This window comes from Podarcis raffonei, chromosome 18 (assembly GCF_027172205.1).
Source record: "Podarcis raffonei isolate rPodRaf1 chromosome 18, rPodRaf1.pri, whole genome shotgun sequence".
NCBI classification, from domain to species: Eukaryota; Metazoa; Chordata; class Lepidosauria; order Squamata; family Lacertidae; genus Podarcis; species Podarcis raffonei.
The window spans coordinates 3,414,424-3,434,417 of NC_070619.1; the positions used below are offsets into that span (position 1 = coordinate 3,414,424).

The 19,994-nt window shown below is 49.9% G+C and overlaps 1 protein-coding gene across 3 annotated transcripts in view; it reads left to right on the forward strand.

Moving 5' to 3' along the window:
* Positions 1 to 347: 347 nt before the first annotated feature.
* NR2F6 (nuclear receptor subfamily 2 group F member 6) overlaps positions 348 to 19,994 on the forward strand; it is a 34,457-nt gene continuing 14,810 nt past the window's right edge. The window contains exons 1-3 of one of the 3 annotated variants that reach the window (XM_053372518.1): positions 1,544 to 1,621; positions 14,213 to 14,348; positions 15,491 to 15,603. In XM_053372518.1, coding sequence (XP_053228493.1) covers positions 14,275 to 14,348; positions 15,491 to 15,603 — 187 coding nt within the window. In that variant the 5' untranslated portion in view covers positions 1,544 to 1,621; positions 14,213 to 14,274. Of the gene's footprint in view, positions 1,622 to 14,212; positions 14,349 to 15,490; positions 15,604 to 19,994 lie in introns of all 3 variants that reach the window. The other 2 variants (XM_053372516.1, XM_053372517.1) reach the window with 2 other exon arrangements.

Genomic DNA, 19,994 nt, shown 5'->3' on the forward strand with positions numbered 1-19,994 from the left:
CACCCTAGAGACCCCGCAGCCGGCCACAGCAGGCAGTCCTGAGCTCCAGCAACATTTTTTAATGGGATCTTTAGATAAAGGGCAGTATATAAATTGTATTAATGCAGCAGCGCAGTCACTCCAACTCTGTCGAAGGCAGCTCCTGCAGGCTCTGCCCATCCGTCCTGGCAGGGCTGTTGTTGTGAGGCTGGGAACCGGGAGAGCCAAAAGCCCCCGGCGCGCCCTGCCCGCTGGGTGGCGACGCGGCCCTCTGCGCGCGCTCAGAGACCCTCTGGCGCGCCTCGGGGCTGGGCAGGAAGCGGCGGGCGAGAGGGAGGCGGCCTCGGCAGGCGGGCCGGCCGGCGGAAGGGGAGGGCCGGCGAGGGAGGAGCGAGCCAGCAGCCAGGCACGGAGCGAGCGAGCGCCGCCGCGCCAGCCGCTCCAAGTCCTTCCTTGCCGGGGCCTGAACTTTGCGCGCCGCCGCGATGCGCTAAGGCATTTTTGCGCACGGCGGGCGCCCCCTTGGCAGCCTCCCCGGCCACAGATCGGCGCCCCACGGCTCTTCGCAGGAGACCAGCCCCCCACCTGGAGCTCCCGAGAAGCCCCCGCACCGCTTCACGTCGCGCCCGCCCGCCATGGCCGCCGGGGAGCCCCGGAGCGCCCCCAACCCTCTCCGGAGCGCGCCAGGCAGGGCCCCCCAACCCTCTCCGCACGGGCGACCCTCCTGAAATCCCGCCCCGGAAAAAACTTGCCTGGCTTTTTTCTCCCCCCCCCCTTTCCTCTTTCCTGTTCTGGGGGAGTTTCTTTCCAGGATCCCCTTTTTAACAAAACCTTTCCAAAACTTGGATACCCCCAACCCCTCTCCAACACTTTCCCCCCTCGATCTGCAAAACAACTTTGGGGAGGGTGTCTTTTTTCAGGGTCCCAGTTCTCCCTCTCCTAAGACTCTCCCCAAACGCGACCCCCTTCTTGCCCCCCCCCCCCGATTTTAAGGAATATTATTTACCAGCCCGAAGTGACCTGGATTTAACTTTTTTATCTTTTTGCGCTTTCCACCTTGAGCCCCCTAACGTGGGCGCCAGGTAGCTGACCCCTGGCTCCCTCCTCCCACGAAATTGCCCTCCCTGAAATTCCGCTTTGGGGGGGGGAAGCCAAGGCTTAATAACAACGATAATCATCATAATACTGTTGGCGATCTATTAAGGAGACATTTTTGTGCCTGACTTCGCCGCCGCTGCCGTCTGGAAGGAGAGAGCGCCCCCAACCCGCGGCTGGCGGCCGGAGCCGTGCTTGGCCCCCACCCCGACCCCTCCGGCCCCCCACCACGGACACCCCCGCCGCACCCCTCTCCCCCCCTCCGGGGCGCTATGGCCATGGTGACCGGGGAATGGGGCGACCCTAACGGAGGCGAGGCCAACGGCTTGGAGAAGGGCTACCCCCGGCACTCGGAGGACGACTCGGCCTCCCCCCAGGGGGGCACCAGCGACCAGGAGCCCCTCGACGACGACAAGCCGGGCATCCAGGTGGACTGCGTGGTGTGCGGGGACAAATCCAGCGGGAAGCACTACGGGGTCTTCACCTGCGAAGGCTGCAAGAGTTTCTTCAAGCGCAGCATACGCAGGAACCTCAGCTACACTTGCAGGTGGGCCTGGGATTTTAATTTAAAAAAAATAAATCTTTGGGGGGCGGGGGGGGGCTGGGGAGGGGGGAAAGGGGGCACACCTGGGCATCACCTCCATTCATCCATTTCTTTTAACATCACGTTTCTCTCCGAATCCCCTCTAAACCCCCCTTTCTTTCTGTCCGGCCTGGCCTTTCCGGAGAAGTCAAGAAGCAGGGGTCCTTTTCTACGCATGAGACTGGGAGAAGGGGTGCTGCTGCACCCATGGCTGGGAGAGGGTGGTCTGCCTGTTTGTGAGATGGGGGTGCTCTGACCGTTAGAGGGGGTGCTGTGCCCATGGGTGAGAAGGGGTGCCCTTTCTGCTTGTGAAAAGGGGGTGCTCTCTCCATGGGTGAGGAGGGGTGCTGTGCCTTCCCTCTGTCCATTTGCGGGAGAGGGTGCTGTGTCTGTGAGAAGGGGCGCTGGCTGACCCCTGTTCCGCCTCTGGGGAGTCGGGGCCTTCTCTGCTCTCTGGACTTACAGCCTTGGAGTCGCCTCAAAATCCAGGCCGCCTTCGGGGTCTGTTCCTCTGCCTGCTCCTTCTCGGACTGGGCCTTCTTGCTTTGAGATGGAGTCAGGGACATCTTTCGATTCTCATTGCTGGCGTTGCTGGAGCTGGGTGCCAGGAAACATGCCCCCCATCTCCCAGTGCAGGGCTAGGCACCCCCCTCACTGCCAACACACACCCCAAATTATTTCGGATTTCCTTTCCCAAATCCGCCTCTGTATCCTATTTCATTTCCTTCGCTTGTATCCACCCCCTTCCTTCAAGGAGCTTGAGGCGGTGGGCACGATTCTCTCCCTCCCTATGCAATCCTCACAACAACCTTACGAGGTTGTAAGATGGGCGCGTGGTGGAATCTGAACCTTGGTTTCCAAGGCCCTAGCCTAGCCTGACACTCAAGGCTCTGGTTAACCTGTGTAGTCAGTCTGGTGAAAATCAGCCCTCCGCCTTGAGAACGCAGCTTGGCTCGCTGACTCGAGATGTCTGGAGTTGTGAGTGCGACTTGCCGTCTGGTTTTGCGGTGCCCTGAGATGTTTTGCTGTTGCAGGCGAGCTGGCCAGGGGGTGCCCCGCTCAAGTGCCACCCCTGTCTCCTTGCCACCCTTGCTTCTGGCGGCTGTGGCTTTCGCCGGAGCATATAAACGCTCAGAGTTTATAAATGGTTCAGAGTTGAGGCTCTGTCATACTTTGGGTGTCCCCTTTTGAGAGGAGAGGTGGCGAAAAGAACATTTTAACAATGCACAGCACTTGTGTGTATGCAGGAGACCAAATACGGTTCCTTCTGATGTTATGTGGCAATCGTATCGTAGAATCGTACAGTTGGGACCCTGGGGTCATCTAGTCCAACCCCCTGCGGTCATTCCTGCGCTTGATGTTTCTGCAGGCGGATTGGGTTTTATGCAGCAGTCTTGCATTTTAAGAGTCATAGAATCGCAGAATTTTAGAGTTGGAAGGGACCCCGAGGGTTATATAGTATTGCGTCCTGTTCATTCTTATTTTTTAAAATTTATTTTCCAGTGTTAGAAACTCAAAGATATAAGCAAGGGGCCAAATGACTCCTTCAACCAAGGTTGCCATTGCCAAAACACAATGCCTAGTTGTGCTTTTGGGGAAAGACAGCTCTAAAGTCTTATTTTCCAAATGATGGACTGACTGTGATGGATTCTCAGTTCAACATCTGGCTAGTTCAGAGGACAACCTTGGGCCTGGTTAAGAGCTTTGAGAATTTAAAAGAAGGAAAGTCACTTGATCCAGGGACAGTCCGCACTTCTATTGGCCTATTCCAACCTCTTTTTCTTAATGGTGACACAGACCATTCGTAACGTAGGGATATTATTTACAACCGTGGGGGAAGCAAAGACAAGCGACAACAATTCACTATAACGCTGTTCACTGCTGCTGTTCAGGCTGCACAGAAAAAGCGTTCTGGTTCCTGAAATTCATTCCGATTGTGCAGATAAAATATAACTGATAGAATTTTACAGGATGGAGCCTTAGTGTGTGAAAACGGTCCAGATCCAAGGATCCCCAGGTGGAGGAGAGGTCAGGCGCCATCCTGGCTCCCAGGCACCTTCACTTGGTTAAAAGTGGTCGAAAGTCAGGTGCAAAATGCGCCTGGCTAATTTCGAACACTGGCTGGAGTGTGTCGAATCCCTTGCTTTACCTGAAGAGAGAAAGAGAGATCTTGTGTGTGGGTGTGTAGAAATCAGCAACTTTTTTAAAATATATATTTTATTAGTTTTTTTAGTGTATCATTTCGAACAATCATATAACATAACTTCTTATCTCATACAATGTTTTAGACTTCCGTCAACACCTTTGATGATTTTCCGTTCTTTATCACTTATCCTGCATTTCTTAATTTCTCTGTTACACTTAATTATCTTAACTCATAATTTTCCTCATGGTCTTTCTTGCAACATTTCAAAAAGTCCTCCTTGCAAAATCCTACTAGCGTAATCTGTTCATTACAATTGCTTTTCAAATAGTTCGTATATTTACTTCAGTCTTCTGAGAATCTCTGGTCCCGCAGCTTTCGAATCCTTCTGTTAGTTTATCCAGTTCTGCATAGTCCATAGAAATCAGCAACTTTTTCCTGGCTTGAGTGTTGAGAGCCCCTTCTGCCCCCCCCCCACTTTTTGCCTCTGGCCCTGTTCACCACGACCCCCCCCCTTCGGGAGGTTCCCCCACACCTTCCCTCGGTCCCGGGTGTCAGTGAAACCAGCTAGCTGCAGATTCCCTCAGTCCTGCTTAAGAGATTCAGCTTTGAAATGGGCCTGGGAATGAGAGCTGGCAGTGGGGATAGTGGTTAGAGCGTTGGACCAATACTTACATGGGAAACCAGGGTTCAAATCTTGCTGCCCAGCCCATGAAACTCACTGGGTGACCTCGGGACAGTTGCTCCCAAGGACTCCCCTTCCTAGCAGAGGTCAGTTAGGGATTCTTTCCCTGCTGTTCCTGCATTGCAAGGGGTTGGGCTAGATGACCCTCAGAGGTCTCTTCCAACTCTACAATGCTAGGATTCTGCAAGGATGCTAATGGTCTGTCTTGCAGGACTGCTGTTGCAAAGATTTCAAACAAACCCCTGTGTTGCAAAAGAGAACGTCAACAATGTTTAGGCAACAAGTTGACATGCGTAATAGACAATCTTTATAGAATTCCTTCAGCGTGGCGGGAAAATATAGAATTGTTTCATAAACCCATCTTATTTCAAATGAATATATGTGAATGAAAATATCAAATGCTGTGGAGCAGTGCTGACGAAGATCTATGAAACAGCAGTCAATATCCGGAATCTCTGTTCAGTGTTGGACATTATATTTGCTGAATACACAAAGCTTCACAGCTTATCTTCCATCGTACAAAGTTTGGTACCTTGCTTCATTTAAAGATTTTCAGAGACTTTGAGACTAAGGTTTCATTTTGAACTTGTTATTGTTTGAATATTCTATATTCACTAGAATAAAGAATATTCTTTATTCTATAAAGATTGTCTATTATGTATGCATATGGTCATCGTGTTGCCTAAACGTTGACGTTGCAAAGATTTCAGCAGTCCTTGGAGTGTTGAGGAAGTGTTCAGAATCATAAACAGGATTTGTTCTCAGCTCTGCTTTCCAGGAATCCTTGGAATGAGATTTATTGCAAGAACTCTGGGACGGATCCTGAACTGGCGACGGGGTATGTGTGTGCCTCATCATCCCCTTTGTGACATCCGTGAGAGGTAGTCAAGCCGAGGCTTGTGTGAATCGCCCATGTTGGGGCCTGTGCGCTGTTGCGATAACCTTGGATTTTTGCTCCGTTCAAAACAAGCGCTCAAGTTACAAGCCCTCAAGGCTGTTGAGAGTTGGCCGTCTCCACCGCACTCAGTGCTCTGCCCTTCCCCGTGAGTGGGAAAAAGCAGACGATCCGTTGCCAAATCCTTGCCAAATTTGCTGCAGCCCTCAGGGAAGAGAGGTTGGGTGTGAAATATTGGCTGCCTCCTTTAACACCTGGCCAGTTTTCTCACTGGGAGTCGGGATTTTAATCCTGCGGCTTGGGGCTTTGGCGTCTATGTATAAATCCTCCTTTGGGGGTTGGTGGTGTGAACTTCCTGTGATCCGGAGTCATGCCTAGCAGGTGATTCGAATCCAGTACCAGAGACTGACAGGTGCTTTCCCTTAGTTTGGGGCAGCCCATGTTCCCCCCCAATCTGAAGTTGGGCTATATGTCCCTGGAGGTTCCTTCACGTCTATAATTCTGTGATTCGGATCTAACACTTCTCTAGCAGTTGCAAATAGGCTGCCAGACAGTGTTAGAAACTCAGATATATACTGTATTTCTCGCTCTATAAGACGCACCAGACCACAAGACGCACCTAGTTTTTGGAGGAGGAAAACAAGGGGAAAAAATTCTGAATCTCAGAAGCCAGAACAGCAAGAGGGATCACTGCGCGGCGAAAGCAGTGATCCCTCTTGCTGTTCTGGCTTCTGGGATAGCTGCGCAGCCTGCATTCGCTCCATAAGACGCACACACAATTCCCCTTACCTTTTAGGAGGGGAAAAGTGAGTCTTATAGAGTGAAAAATACGGTAATAAGCTAGAGGCCAAATGGCTCTTTGAGCCAGGGTTACAGTCGCCAAAACATAATGTCTCGTTGCCCCTTTTGGTCAAGATGGCTCTAAAGTCTTATTTTCCAAATGATGGACTGAGTGTGATGGATTCTCAGTTAAGACGTCTGGCTAATTCAGAGGACAACCTTGAGCCAGGTTAAGAACCTTGAGAACTTAAAGAAGAAAAGTCCCTTGATCCAGTCCACAAATATTGGCTTATTCCAGCCTCTTTTTATCAACAGTGACATGGACCATCCTAACGTAGGAATATTCTTCCCAACTCTGAGCAGGGCAGTGGGGGAACTGAAGACAAGCGACAACCAGTCACTAGAACGCTCTACACTGCTCTTTCTCAGGCTGCACAGAAAAAGCGTTTTGGTTCCTGAAATTCATTCCGATTGTGTCAATCAAATATGGCAGGATGGGGGCTTAGTGTGTGAAAACGGTCCAGATCCAAGGATCCCCCAGATGGGGGAGACGTCAGGCGTCATCCCGGCAGCCAGGGATTTCCACATAGCTGTCAAGCGTCCCTTATTTGGCGGGACAGTCCTTATCCCAGCGCCACGTCCCGCTGCTGTCCCTTATTGATGATGTCCCTTAAATAAGCTACTGAAGGTAATGGGGCCCTTTCTATGTCCAGCTGTCCTTTGTCAACAACAAATTGTTGCTTTTTTTTGTGTTGAATATATGCTATATGGTAATTTATGGACCTCCTAGGCATCTAAAGCCATTTGCACGCAACAAAATATGCATTTCATCAAAGTAATTGTTGATCCCTTATTTTGGCTGCTGGTCCCTTATTTTCAAATCTGTAAGTTGACAGCTATGGATCTTCACTTGGTCACAGGTGGCCGATATTTTGAACACTGCTGCCATCCGGGTTTGAGTCATAAAGAGTCATAGAATTGTAGAGTTGGAAGGGACCCAACTCCCTGCAACGCGAGGTTTTTGCATTAACCCACAAAGCCCAAAGTAACTCTGGCTCAAAGTACCTGCAGGACGACCTTATTTCTTCCGGCCCACTTTTACTGGCATCTGAGCCTTGTGCCCTGTGTAACTCACTGCTACTGGAGGCTGGGAAGGAATTGTATCTGCCTTTTTTGTTTTTTACATCTCCTAAAAGCTGCGTTAGTCAGATGGGCCTCCTCAGTGTGGATTTTCTTTCTTACCAACCTGTACTTATTTGTTTATTGGGGGGGGGGCTTATTTAACCAAATGTATACAGTCGTACCTTGGAATTCGAACAGCTTAGTTCTCAAACATTTCGTTCCCAAACATCACAAACCCAGAAGTGAGTCCCGCGGCTTCTGATTGGTTGCAGGAGCTTCCTGCAGCCAATCAGAAGCCGTGCTTTGGTTTTCGAGTGTTTTGGAAGTTGAACGTATTTCCGGAACGGATTCCGTAATAAAACCTCTTATTGATTTGGGGGTGGGGGGGAGAACTATCAGCAGAAACAGTCAAAAGTTAGTATTTTTAAAAATCCAAAAGACAGTTGGAAAATGACCATATATTATTAATGTTGTTGTTGTTGTTGTTGTTGTTGTTGTTGTTGTTGTTGTTGTTGTTGTTGTAGTTGTTGTAATTTGTATACCACCCACCAGGTCTCAGGGCAGTTCACAGGAAAAAATAACGATTTAAAAACATGAAAAGCATAGTCAAAATAAAAACAAATAAAAAAGAAACCCGATAACTCACGAAAAGGATAAGATTAGCGACAAAAAAGCAGTTCCAAACAGGTATTTTAAAAAACATTCAGGAGGTATTTAAAAATCGACAGTGTATTTACTTAAAGAACAAAATATCAACAAAAAGCAGTTGAAACCGGTATTTTTTATTTGATCAGATGATAAGTACAATTGACCGTGTATTTATTTAGCAAAATTCTAAGCCCTTCGCTGATGTTTTTATTGATCTGATTGCGGTTTTATTTGCTGTGTGCCGCATATACCACGCCACAGCCAATCACCAGCACATCTCATTTTGTGTTTTTTTTAAGCGCCAGGACTTTTCATTGTGATGACCGTAACCCAGGCTTAAGGTTGCCATTTGGCGATTAGCTTATACACCTGAGTTTCTAACACTGCCTGGAACTCTAGTCCTAGCCCTGTGGTTCCCTAGCTTTCTTTGGAGCCAAACCACCACACCTCGCCTCCATAAACGTTTCCCCGGTGTCCTCCGTTACAAAAAGCAGTTGTTCCGCTCAGGAAGATAAGAGTGCGAAGAAAGTGCCGAGCGGCAGCAATTAATCGCGCGCTTATTCCAAATCCAATTAAAACCCCTTCGTTCAATTAATGCAGAAAGACGCAGGGACTCGCACCCGGCCCCTGGCAGCCAGGCCCTTTGTGTGACATTAGGAGGACTTGCGACGGCCTCTCTCTGTGCCTCACGCTCTTTGTGGCCGGAGTAATTGAACCCGTAATTTATTTATTTCCCTTGTATAAAACGGGGTGTGTTTGTGTGTCTCTGGAGCCTCCACAAGGGAACCTTTCATGCCTTATTCTTTCGACAGTTGGACGGCGCCCAAAGCCGGCCAAATTTGCCTATTTAACACACGCTGCTCCACTTTGGTGGCAAATTAACTGGCCCCCTAATGACATAATTAGCGGGACCATCGCCCGGCCCATCAGAGCTCATTCACACGGATATTGGTATCCGTACTCAGAAGCTGATTTCTCTAATTTGCAGATTTCTCTTACAGTGGTACCTCGGGTTACATACGCTTCAGGTTACATACGCTTCAGGTTACTGACTCCGCTAACCCAGAAATAGTACCTCGGGTTAAGAATTTTGCTTCAGGATGAGAACAGAAATCGTGCTCCGGCGGTGCGGCGGCAGTGGGAGGCCCCATGAGCTAAAGTGGTGCTTCAGGTTAAGAACGGACCCCCGGAGCGAATTAAGTACTTAACCCGAGGTACCACTGTATTTGCTGAACATTAGGAGATTCAGGGCAGATTTTCCCTCTTTTAATTAAAAAAGCACACCCTCCTCTTCATTTGGCACGTGGTTAAACTGCGGAACCTTCTCCCACTGGAGGCAACCAAGATGGCTTTCTCATGAAAGAGGAGGAGGAAGGGAGGGTTATCGACTCGCTGCGATGGCTACCCAGATCCTCAGCTCAATGGCTTCAAATGACAAGAAAGGAAAGTTTGATAGTGAAACGGACTTCTTAGGAAGGTGGTGTACGCTCCTTCCTTGCAGTTTTTAAAGCAGAGTTTGGATGGCCGTACTTGTCAGGGATTCTTGCACATTGCTGGGGGGCAGGGTTGGACTAGATGAGCTTTGGGGGTCCCTTCCAGCTCCACGTTTCCGTGAAGGAAAAGGGGAAAGTGCATAAGGAAGTGTGGAAGAGGCTGTTGCTTAAGGCGCATCCGAGTTGCCAAACTTGAATCTTCAGATTTTACAGATCTTTTGCCTTTTGTGGGTTTGATGAGCATGGCCCGATGTCTGCAAAGCATCCATGGGGCTGGGCACTTTTGCGCCTTCACCTTTGCTCTGGCCCTTCCGTCGCGTAGACTTTGGACCTGGCTGTTTACACCCCCCCCCACTTTGTTCCAATGTGTGTAGAGGAGCCCCATCCTGTCTCCCTGGTCTTTTCCTGCATATAAAATATATTTCTGTTTCTGGCATTTATAGGTATCGAGGGCTCTTGCTTTTGCCCCCTCTGCAAACCCGGAGTTTGCAGAAGTTTTTTGCTTTTAAGCAAACAAGTAAAAAATAAAGACATGGCATGTGAGGGAAAAGGGAGGTTAAAAGACGATGGAGGTGTTGGTGCTGACCTTTAAAGCCCTAAATGGCCTCGGTCTTGTATACCTGAAGGAGCGTCTCCACCCCCATCGTTCAGCCCAGACACTGAGGTCCAGCTTCAAGGGCTTTCTGGCGGTTCCCTCCCTGCGAGAAGTGAGGTTACAGGGAACCAGGCAAAGGGCCTTCTCAGTGGTGGTGCCCGTCCTGTCGAACGTCCTCCCATCAGATGTCAAGGAAATAAACAACTATCTGACTTTTAGAAGACATCTGAAGGCAGCCCTGTTTAGGGAAGCTTTTGATGTTTGATTTTTTTATTGTGCTTTTAATTGTGTTGGGACTATCCTCCAGCAGGGCCCAGGGCCTTCTCAGTGATGGCTCCCACCTGGTGGAATGCTCTGTCCCACGAGACCAGGGCCCTGCAGGATTTAACTTCCTTCCACAGGGCCTGTAAGACAGAGCTATTCCGCCTGGCTTTCAACTTGAACTTAGCCAGATCTTTTATTCCCCTTCCTTCCTTCCCTCCCCCTCCCCTTTTTATGAAGATCCCACAGCTCTGGGATCCCACAGCTAATTCTCCCCTGATCTCCTCGCTGGCCCAAATAGGACTAATTTAGCCAGCTAGCCCTGGTGATCATCTAATGTTTATTGGATGGATTTTCTCCCTAAATTGATTTTTGAATTCTGAATTTACCGCTATTCACGTTTTATACTGTATTTTATGCTTTTTGTTGTTGTATCAATTAAGTGCTTTAAATTTGTTGTTAGCCACCCTGAGCCCGGTTTTCTGAACCGGGAAGGGCAGGGTATAAATAAAAATTTATTATTACAGTATTATTATTATTATTATTATGGGCATTCAGAAAGTCCCACATTCACTCCCTGATGTCTCCAGGTACAGCTGGGGAAGACCCTGGCTGAAACCCTGGAGAGCATCTCCAGCCACTCAGTGCAGAATTACAGAGCTGGAAGAGACTATAGAATAGTAGAGTTGGAAGGGGCCCCAGAGGGTCATCCAAACCAACCCCCTGCAATGCAGAAATCTCTGCTAAAGCATCCTTGGCAGGTGGCCCTCCATCCTCTGCTTAAAAGCCTCCAAGGAAGGAGAGTCCACAGCCTCCCAAGGGAGACCGTTCCCCAGCTGAACGGCTCTCAATGTCAGGAAGTTGTTAGCCATCCTCCTCTGTCCACCTTCATGTGTACCAGTTTTAAATCATGAGGACTAGATCCCTGCTTCATTTCTAAATAAAAGGACCACAGCTTAAGGGCTCAGTCCCCAATGGCATGTCCCCAATGCTGCGCCCAGGGTCCTGAAACCTCGGAGCAGGGGTAGGCAACCGAAGGCCCAGGGGCCGGATGCGGCCCAATCACCTTCTCAATCTGGCCCACGGACGGTTCAGGAATCAGTGTGTTTTTACCTGAGTATAATGTGTTCTTTTATTTAAAATTCATCTCTGGTTTATTTGTGCCTGGTGTTTTTACATGAGTAGAATGCGTCCTTTTATTTAAAACGCATCTCTGGGTTATTTGTGGGGCATAGGAATTCGTTCATTATTTTTTTCAAAATACAGTGGTACCTCTGGTTGTGAATGGGATCCGTTCTGGAGCCCCATTCGCAACCTGAGAGGAACACAACCCGCGCCTGCGTGTCTACGCATGTGTGGGTCGCGATTTGTCACTTCTGCACATGCGTGCGACGTCATTTTGCGTGTCTGCGCGAGCGGCGAAACCTGGAAGTAACCCTTTCTGGTACTTCCAGGTCGCCGCGGGACGCAACCTGAAAAGACATAACTTGAACCGAACGTAACAAGAGGTATGACTGTATATTCCGGCCCACCACATGGTCTGAGGGACGGTGGACCGGCCCGCGGCTGAAAAAGGTTGCTGACCCCTGCCTTGGAGAGTCGCTGCCAGTCAGTGCAGGCAGTCTTGAGCTTCAGTGGACCAGCGTTGTGATGCGGCGTAAAACGTCTTTCCGGAGATACTGAGGCAGTCCCGCCCGCCTGCCTGCTTCCTCCCTCCTGCCTTGGCAACCCTCTCCTCAGAGTCCCTTGTCCGGGGAGGAAGGGATTTTTGGGATTCCTGACTCCTTTGCCTGCTCGTGCGCATTGACCTGATGGGCCCCAAAGAGAGAAATGGTCTGTGTGCATTTGGAGAAGCCAGAGGGTTTCAATTCTTTGCTGGTGCAGAAGGCAAGTGTCCAAATAGGCAGGAATTGGAAGAGGTTCATCGCAACCTATGCGGAGTCCAGAATTCTCTTCTCCCCGTGGTTAGAAACTCGGATATATAAGCCAGTCGCCAAATGGCACCTTAAAAAGGTAAAGGTAAAGGTACCCCTGCCCGTACGAGCCAGCCTTGACAGACTCTAGGGTTGTGCGCCCATCTCACTCAAGAGGCCGGGGGCCAGCGCTGTCCGGAGACACTTCCGGGTCACGTGGCCAGCGTGACGAAGCTGCTCTGGCGAGCCAGAGCCGCACACGGAAACGCCGTTTACCTTCCCGCTAGTAAGCGGTCCCTATTTATCTACTTGCACTTAGGGGTGCTTTTGAACTGCTAGGTTGGCAGGCGCTGGGACCGAACAACAGGAGCGCACCCCGCCGTGGGGATTCGAACCGCCGACCTTTCGATCGGCAAGCCCTAGGCGCTGAGGCTTTTACCCACAGCGCCACCCGTGTCCCTAAATGGCACCTTAAACCCAGGTTATAGTTGCCACAATAGATAGTGGGGGATGGCGACGATGATTTCTATACCACTTTATATTTTAAAGAAAGAAAAACCCTCAAAGTCGTTTACAACACATTAAAATATCCAATCAACATAGGCACCGAGAGACAACAGGACTGCTCAAGGTGCCCCTGCTATAAACTTGGAGAAATCGAGAGAGATATAGCCGCACCGGCAGCATATCTCTTCTTTCTCGTATCCAAAAATGTAAGAAGGGCTTTTACACTTGCCAGAAGCTCAGCTCTGCCCTCGCCGGATCGTTTTAAAAAGTCCCCTATGCTCAGAGACTTTGCGCCTGTTCGTTGGGGGAGATAGGAAGCCCAGAGCACTTGTTCTTTAGATGTCCCTTTTAGGAAGCGGCACGGAGTGAGACCATTGATCCCCTGCTGGTGAGGTTCGCTGACGACCTGGAAAAGCAAAAATTCGACCTTTTCCCGTTAGGCAAAGATCATAAGACGACCCGGATGGTCGCCAGATTCTGTGTACAGATCTGTAGGCGGAGACCATCCCCCAACCCAAACTAGTTCATTAAGAAAATCCCCAAACTCTGTTCCATGGGTGACTCTGGTCCTCTCTCTGCGATAGCTTATCTGAAAGTTTTAAGTGTCTATACGCTTATCAAATTTATAAATTTTAAAGCTACTGTTGTACATTGTTTTAAATGATTGTTTTCCTTCTGGGATTGTACCCCAAAGTGTGTTTTATAAGCTGGTCTCCGACCGTAATAAATTTTCTATCTGTATCCAGTCAAACAATCCAGAATAAAACGAATTCAGGCTTCCGGGGAAATATTTCTGATTCTTTTCTAAGTGACATTTTGATTCCCATTTACTTACTTACTTACTTACTTACTTATTTACCTAAAAGGTAAGGTAAAGGGACCGCTGACCATTAGGTCCAATCGTGGCCGACTCTGGGGTTGCGGCGCTCATCTCGCTATACTGGCCGAGGGAGCTTCCGGGTCATGTGGCCAGCATGACTAAGCCGCTTCTGGTGAACCAGAGCAGCGCACGGAAATGCCGTTTCCCTTCCCGCCAGAGTGGTACCTATTTATCTACTTGCACTTTGATTTGCTTTTGAACTGCTAGGTTGGCAGGAGCAGGGACCGAGCAACGGGAGCTCACCCCGTTGCAGGGATTCGAACTGCCGACCTTCTGGTCGGCAAGTCCTAGGCTCTGTGGTTTAACCCACAGCGCCACCCGCGTCCCTTACTTACTTACCTACCTACCTGCTTAATATATAAAGCCTCTCCCTAGCAGGCGTGCTGTAGGAAGGCAGGGTGGCGTAGTGGTGAGAATGGCAGACTAGGACCTGGGAGACCAGGGTTCCAGAGTTCGAATCCCCACTCAGTCATGGAGCTCACTGCGTGACCTTGCGAATCAGTCCCAGCATCTTAGCCTACCTCTCAGGGGCGTTGTAGGCATTAACCTGGGGGGGTGGTGAACTGTGTAGTCCTTGGAGAAAAAGGGGGGAGATAAATGCAATCAATCAGCTCTTCTGTTTATCTGCTTAAGAAAGCTGGAGGGGGCAGGCAGGTGGAGATGTCAGTCGCCAGGCTGGGCACCCAGAGATCTCCATGTGGTTTCAATGGGACCCACGGCAGTTGCAAAACGCGCCTGGCACCTGCCTAATTTCTAACACTGTTCCAAGGTAGTACAGTGGTGCCTCGCAAGACGAACGCCTCGCAAAACGAAAAACTCGCAAGACGAAAGAGTTTTCCGTTTTGGAGGTGCTTCGCAAAACAAATTTCCCTATGGGCTTGCTTCGCAAGAAGAAAGCTCAAAGGGAAATCCCCGGGGACCTCTTTTAAATGCTGGCCATCGGGAGCAAAGACTTTCGCCCACCGCCGGCCTTCACAAGAGTTCCTGGACCTCTTCTGAAGGCCGGCGGGGGGCAAAAGTCTTTGCTCCCCCCCGCCTGCCTTCCCGGGATAGCGGAGAAGCGCAGCGCGTTTCTCCGCTATCCCGACGGCTTTTGAAGGCAGGCGGGGGGGGCAAAGACTTTGGCCCACCGCCGGCCTTCAGAAGAGGTCCTGGACCCGCCAGCATTTTAAGATCGCCCCGGGACAGCGGAGAAGTCTCCGCTGTCCCGGGGGCTTTTAAAATGCTGGCAGTCGGGAGGAAAGCCTTCCTGTCCCCGGAGCTTGCGGGGCGGGAGGTGGGGAGAAGGGCTTTTCTTCCCACCGCCAGCCTTCAGAACAGCCTTCTGAAGGCTGGCGGTGGGAAGAAAAGCCCTTGTCCCCCCCCCCCAGCCTTCAGAAGAGGTCGGGGGACAGACTGTCCCCGGACCTGGTCTGAAGGCGGTTTCCATAGGAACGCATTGATTGATTTTCAGTGCATTCCTATGGGAAACCGTGCTTCGCAAGACGAAAAACTCGCAAGAAGAAAAAACTTGCGGAACGAATTAATTTCGTCTTGCGAGGCACCACTGTAATAGGAGAGATTCCCCAAGTCCGAAACCCTGAACCACGTCCACTCAGTTTATTTTTCTGCGGCTATTTGGCTAACGTTGCTAATGTCGTTTCATAGATTATAAATGCTGCACTGATGTGTCAATCATATAACACAACTTTTGCTTGAATTGTAGTGCTTAGCTTATTTTCTTGTGGCTGCTGCTTTGTTTACGGTTGCAAAATGCGCCTGGGGAATTTCTAGCACTGGGTGGCTTACGGAGAGGTTTATCTTACTTTTATTTTTTAACAATATGTGCATTTCCTTAAAGAGACGGGACGGCCGTGTGTGTAAACAGGAGGAAGGAGGCAGCTTATATCATGTTTTTTTGTTTTAACCCAGGTCGAACCGCGACTGCCAGATCGACCAGCACCACCGCAATCAATGCCAGTATTGCCGTCTGAAAAAGTGTTTCCGCGTCGGGATGAGGAAAGAAGGTACTCTCTGGGGTGTGTGTGTGTGTGTGTGTGTGTGTGTGATATTTGGAAAGATACAAACTCCAAAGAGGACGACGCATATGTCTGTTAACCGAGGTCCCTTGCAGGACCTTGAAAGTTGCTGAATTTATTTCGCAGTACATCACCCAACTCATGTCATCAGATGTATCACTTATTTTGGGGTTTACCGTATTTTTCGCTCTATAACACGCACCTGACCATAACACGCACATAGTTTTTAGAGGAGGAAAACAAGAAAAAAAATATTCTAAATGAAACAGTGGATGTATGATTTTTGTGGTTCATGCTGTGGCCACAGACATGTGATCTGACAGTGAGTTTGGGGTAGCCCAATGCAAAAATCCTGAGGATCCATGTGGATCCATGCTTTGTAACCACGTTTTGCACCACTGCGGCCCCAGGCAACAGTGGGTGTGTGATTTTTTGGGTGCAAGCTGTAGCCATGGACATGCTATGTGATCTGATGGTGAATTTGGGGTGACCCAGTGCAAAAATCCTGAGAATCCATGTGGATCCGTGCTTTGTAACCAGGCTCTCTGTCCCTCTCTTCTCCCCACTAAGCGGCTCTTCTCCCGCTTTGCTGTTTCAAAGCGAGCCACGGAGGAGTGAAGGAAGGGGAACCATGGATCCTCTGCTCACGACTGCAGCAGATCCCCCCGCCATCCGTAGGCATTCGCTCCATAAGACGCACAGACATTTCCCCTTACTTTCTAGGAGGAAAAAAGTGAGTGTTATTGAGCAAAAAATACGGTATTTTCATCCTCGTGTTTCTGCATCCCATCTTTCCTCCCCTCTTCTCCATTCCCCCCCAAGATCTTTATTGAAACCTAACATATATACCATAATAACCAAAATTCCCAGTGATTCCCTCACACAGTGGCGTAGCGTGGAGGGTGCCAGGGGTGCCGGCCGCACCGGGCGCAACATCTGGGGGGGCGCGAGTCCAGAGGGAAGGGACAAGCAATCGAGGCTTGTTTGGGGTGGGGGGTCCTCGTCTCCGTTTGGCCGCCCCCCCCCCCCCCGAGGAAGCGGGAACCTCTCCAAGGCGCAGCGCGCCGTCGGTGGAGGGAAAAGAGCCGCGCAGCAGCAAAGCCGGGAGGAGGAGGAGGTGGAGGCGCCGCCTGCCTCAGGATCCGATCCGAACCTGCTCATCGCTTGCTGGGAATTAAGCGCCTCAAAGAGGCAAAGGAAGAGGTGGAGCCGCTGGCCCGGCCGGGAGGAAGCTGGAGAGAGCAGCGCGCCTGGGCGCGCGGCGAGGTTGGGTAGGTGCGCCCTGGCTGGCTCCCCGCCTCCCGGGCTCAGTGCCTCCATGACCCCTCCAGCGGCGATGGGAGAGATGGGGGGGTCTGGAGCAGCCCCGGCTGGCCTGCTCCTGCTTCTCCCCCGCCTCCTTCCCGTTGCCGGCGCCTTGATCTCATCCGGATCAGGGACGAAACACGCCCATCCTTCGCTACTCCTTGTCGGGTCACTGCTTCGTTTCTCCAGGGAGAGAGAGAGGAGAGGAGAGGTGCCGGGGATTGCCAAGCGCGCGTGACGCAAAGGGCCTGCCCACGCGCAGGCTGAGCTCCGCGTGGCGGGGGCGGAGGGAGGCGCTCTGCACATGCTTAGGAGGCGCTCGCTCTTTCCGAAGAAGGACCCGGCTACTGGATCAAGGCCACAAGGGCCCATCTAGAGTGGCCAAGCAGACGCGTCCATGAGAAGCACTCAAAGCAGGACCGGGGCACAAGAGCGCTCTTCCTTCCTGAACTATAGAGCTCAGGTATTTAGGAGCAAGCTGGCTCTGCCCATAGGGAGGAAAAGCACTCTGTGCAAGCTCAGAAAACCCACGCTACGCCACTGCGCGCTCTCACTCGCAGCTCTCTGCCCCTACCTGGCTCACTCACTCTCACTGCAGTGCTGGCTGTGCGAATCCGATCTGAGCTGCCGGGTCGCCGCCCACTGTGGAGGGGGACCTGCCCTGGCCGCTCTAAAGGGGATCTATGGGGGGACCCTGCTGTAAAGGGGGATCTATAAGGACCCTGCTCTAAATGGGATCTATGCAGTGGCGTAGCATGGGGGGTGCAGGGGGGGCCGGCCGCACCGGGCGCAACATCTGGGGGTTAGGGCAAATCCACAGGTTAGGGGGCGCAAATCCACGGGTTAGGGGGCGCAAATTACTTGCCTTGCCCCGGGTGCTGACAACCCACGCTACGCCACTGCCCTCACATAAAACATAATAGAGTGGTACCTCGGGTTAAGTATGTAATTCGTTCCGGAGGTCCGTACTTAACCTGAAACTGTTCTTAACCTGAAGCACCACTTTAGCTAATGGGGCCTCCTGCTGCCGCCACACGATTTCTGTTCTCATCCTGAAGCAAAGTTCTTAACCTGAAGCACTATTTCTGGGTTAGCGGAGTGTGTAACCTGAAGCGTATTTAACCCGAGGTACCACAGTACCTAGATTAAATCAGCTACTTAATTATAAAACCCATCACATACCCGCTACTTCCCTCCACAGCAATTCGACTTCTTTATATTTCTTTATACCCTTTCCCCTTGCATTCTATGATAAATTATTCTTGTTACGTTCTGATTTTTCCTTCTTTCTTTATTGGTTTTGTTATTGCTTACACTTTTTATTCTAAGCCTATTAGCGTGTCATTTTTAGAACAATATTTTGACATACAATCTTCGAAATACCGTATTTTTTGCCCTATAAGGCGCACTCGCCCATAGGACACACCTCGGGTTTTATTATTTCCCCCCCCCCAGCCGCAGCTTGCCCCGACCCCAGCCTGCAGAACAGGCGGCCGGGCGCGCAAGGCTTGCAGACAGCAGCCCGAAGCACAGGGCGTCCTCCGGAGGGTGCCCGTGCTTCGGGCTGCAGGCTGCAGGCTGCCGCCCGCAAGCCTTGCGAGCCCGCGGGAGCTCCCACCGGGCGCGCAAGGCTTGCGGATAGCTTCCTGAAGCGTGGAGAACGAGAGGGGTGGGTGCGCACCGACGCCTCTCGTTCTCCAGGCTTCAGCGAAAGCCTGCATTCGCCCCATAGGACGCACACACAATTCCCCTTCATTTTTGGAGGGGGAAAAGTGCGTCCTATAGGGCGAAAAATACGGTACTTCCACTCCATTCTTAACTTTTGATTTGATTGATATCTTATAATTGAAGTTAATTTTGCCAATTCTATCTGCTCAATTTACAAATCCACTCTTCCTTTGTTGGTTTGTCCTGAGATTTCCATTTAGTGGCAAATGCTACCCTGGCAGCTGTTGTTGCATATAAAAAGATTGTTTTTTTTTTCATACGTGGTATGTCTGTGCCCATCAACCCTAACAGATAAGCTTCGGGATTTTTTATCTTCTCTTTCTCCATTTTTATCCGTACAACAACGCTGTGAGGTAGGTTAGGCTGAGAGGTAGCTGCCGGCCCCCAAGGAGAAAGCAAGAGAAAAGGAAGAGAAGGAAAAAAACGAAAAAAGTTAGAGTAAAAGGTCCTGGCTCTCTGCAGCTACATATGATGTTCATTTTTTTAAAAAATCTTTTTTTTAATTTTTATTAATATTTTTATTAAGTACAAATTAGAAAACATACATATTCACAGCAAAAGAAAATACAAAAGAAAAAGAAAATATATCTAACCAAGGAAAAAGAATTAGAGAATATTTTGTCTCTTTTCATATTTACAGTTATTTATACCTCTATAAAATACTATTCACAATAAAGCAGTGAAATGAAAGATAAGATATCAGAAAAAAGAAAAAAGAACAAAGAAAGAGTAAAGAAGTAAAAGAAAAAGATCATAAGTGAAAATTTTTAAAAGTAGATAAGTACTCACAATACATAGCCGTTTCCCATCTACAGTGGTGCCTTTCAAGACGAAAATAATCCGTTCCGCGAGTCTCTTCGTCTAGCGGTTTTTTCATCTTGCGAAGCAACCCTATTAGTGGTTTAGCGGCTTAGCTGCTATTAAAGGCTTAGCGGCTTAGCAGCTAAAAGGCTATTAGCGGCTGAGCGGCTTAGAAAAAGGGGGGGGGGAATCGCAAGACTCGCAAGACGTTTTCGTCTTGCGAAGCAAGCCCATAGGGAAAATCGTCTTGCGAAGCAACTCAAAAACGGAAAACCCTTTCGTCTAGCGGGTTTTTCGTCTTGCGAGGCATTCGTCTTGCGGGGCACCACTGTATATTTATATTCAATTGTATAATTTCATCTTGTCCTTATCTACCTTAAATACCTCATCTACCTTAAATAAATTTTTTAAGTTCCAACCATTCTGTCTACCATAATGTATTTTTTATTTATTTTTTTAATTTTTGGCACCCAGTACCCGCTGGATGGCAGAAGGGGACTCAACTGGCAGGACTCAACTTTGTAGACGGTCTGAACTTTGGTGAAATCTGCCAGCCACACACA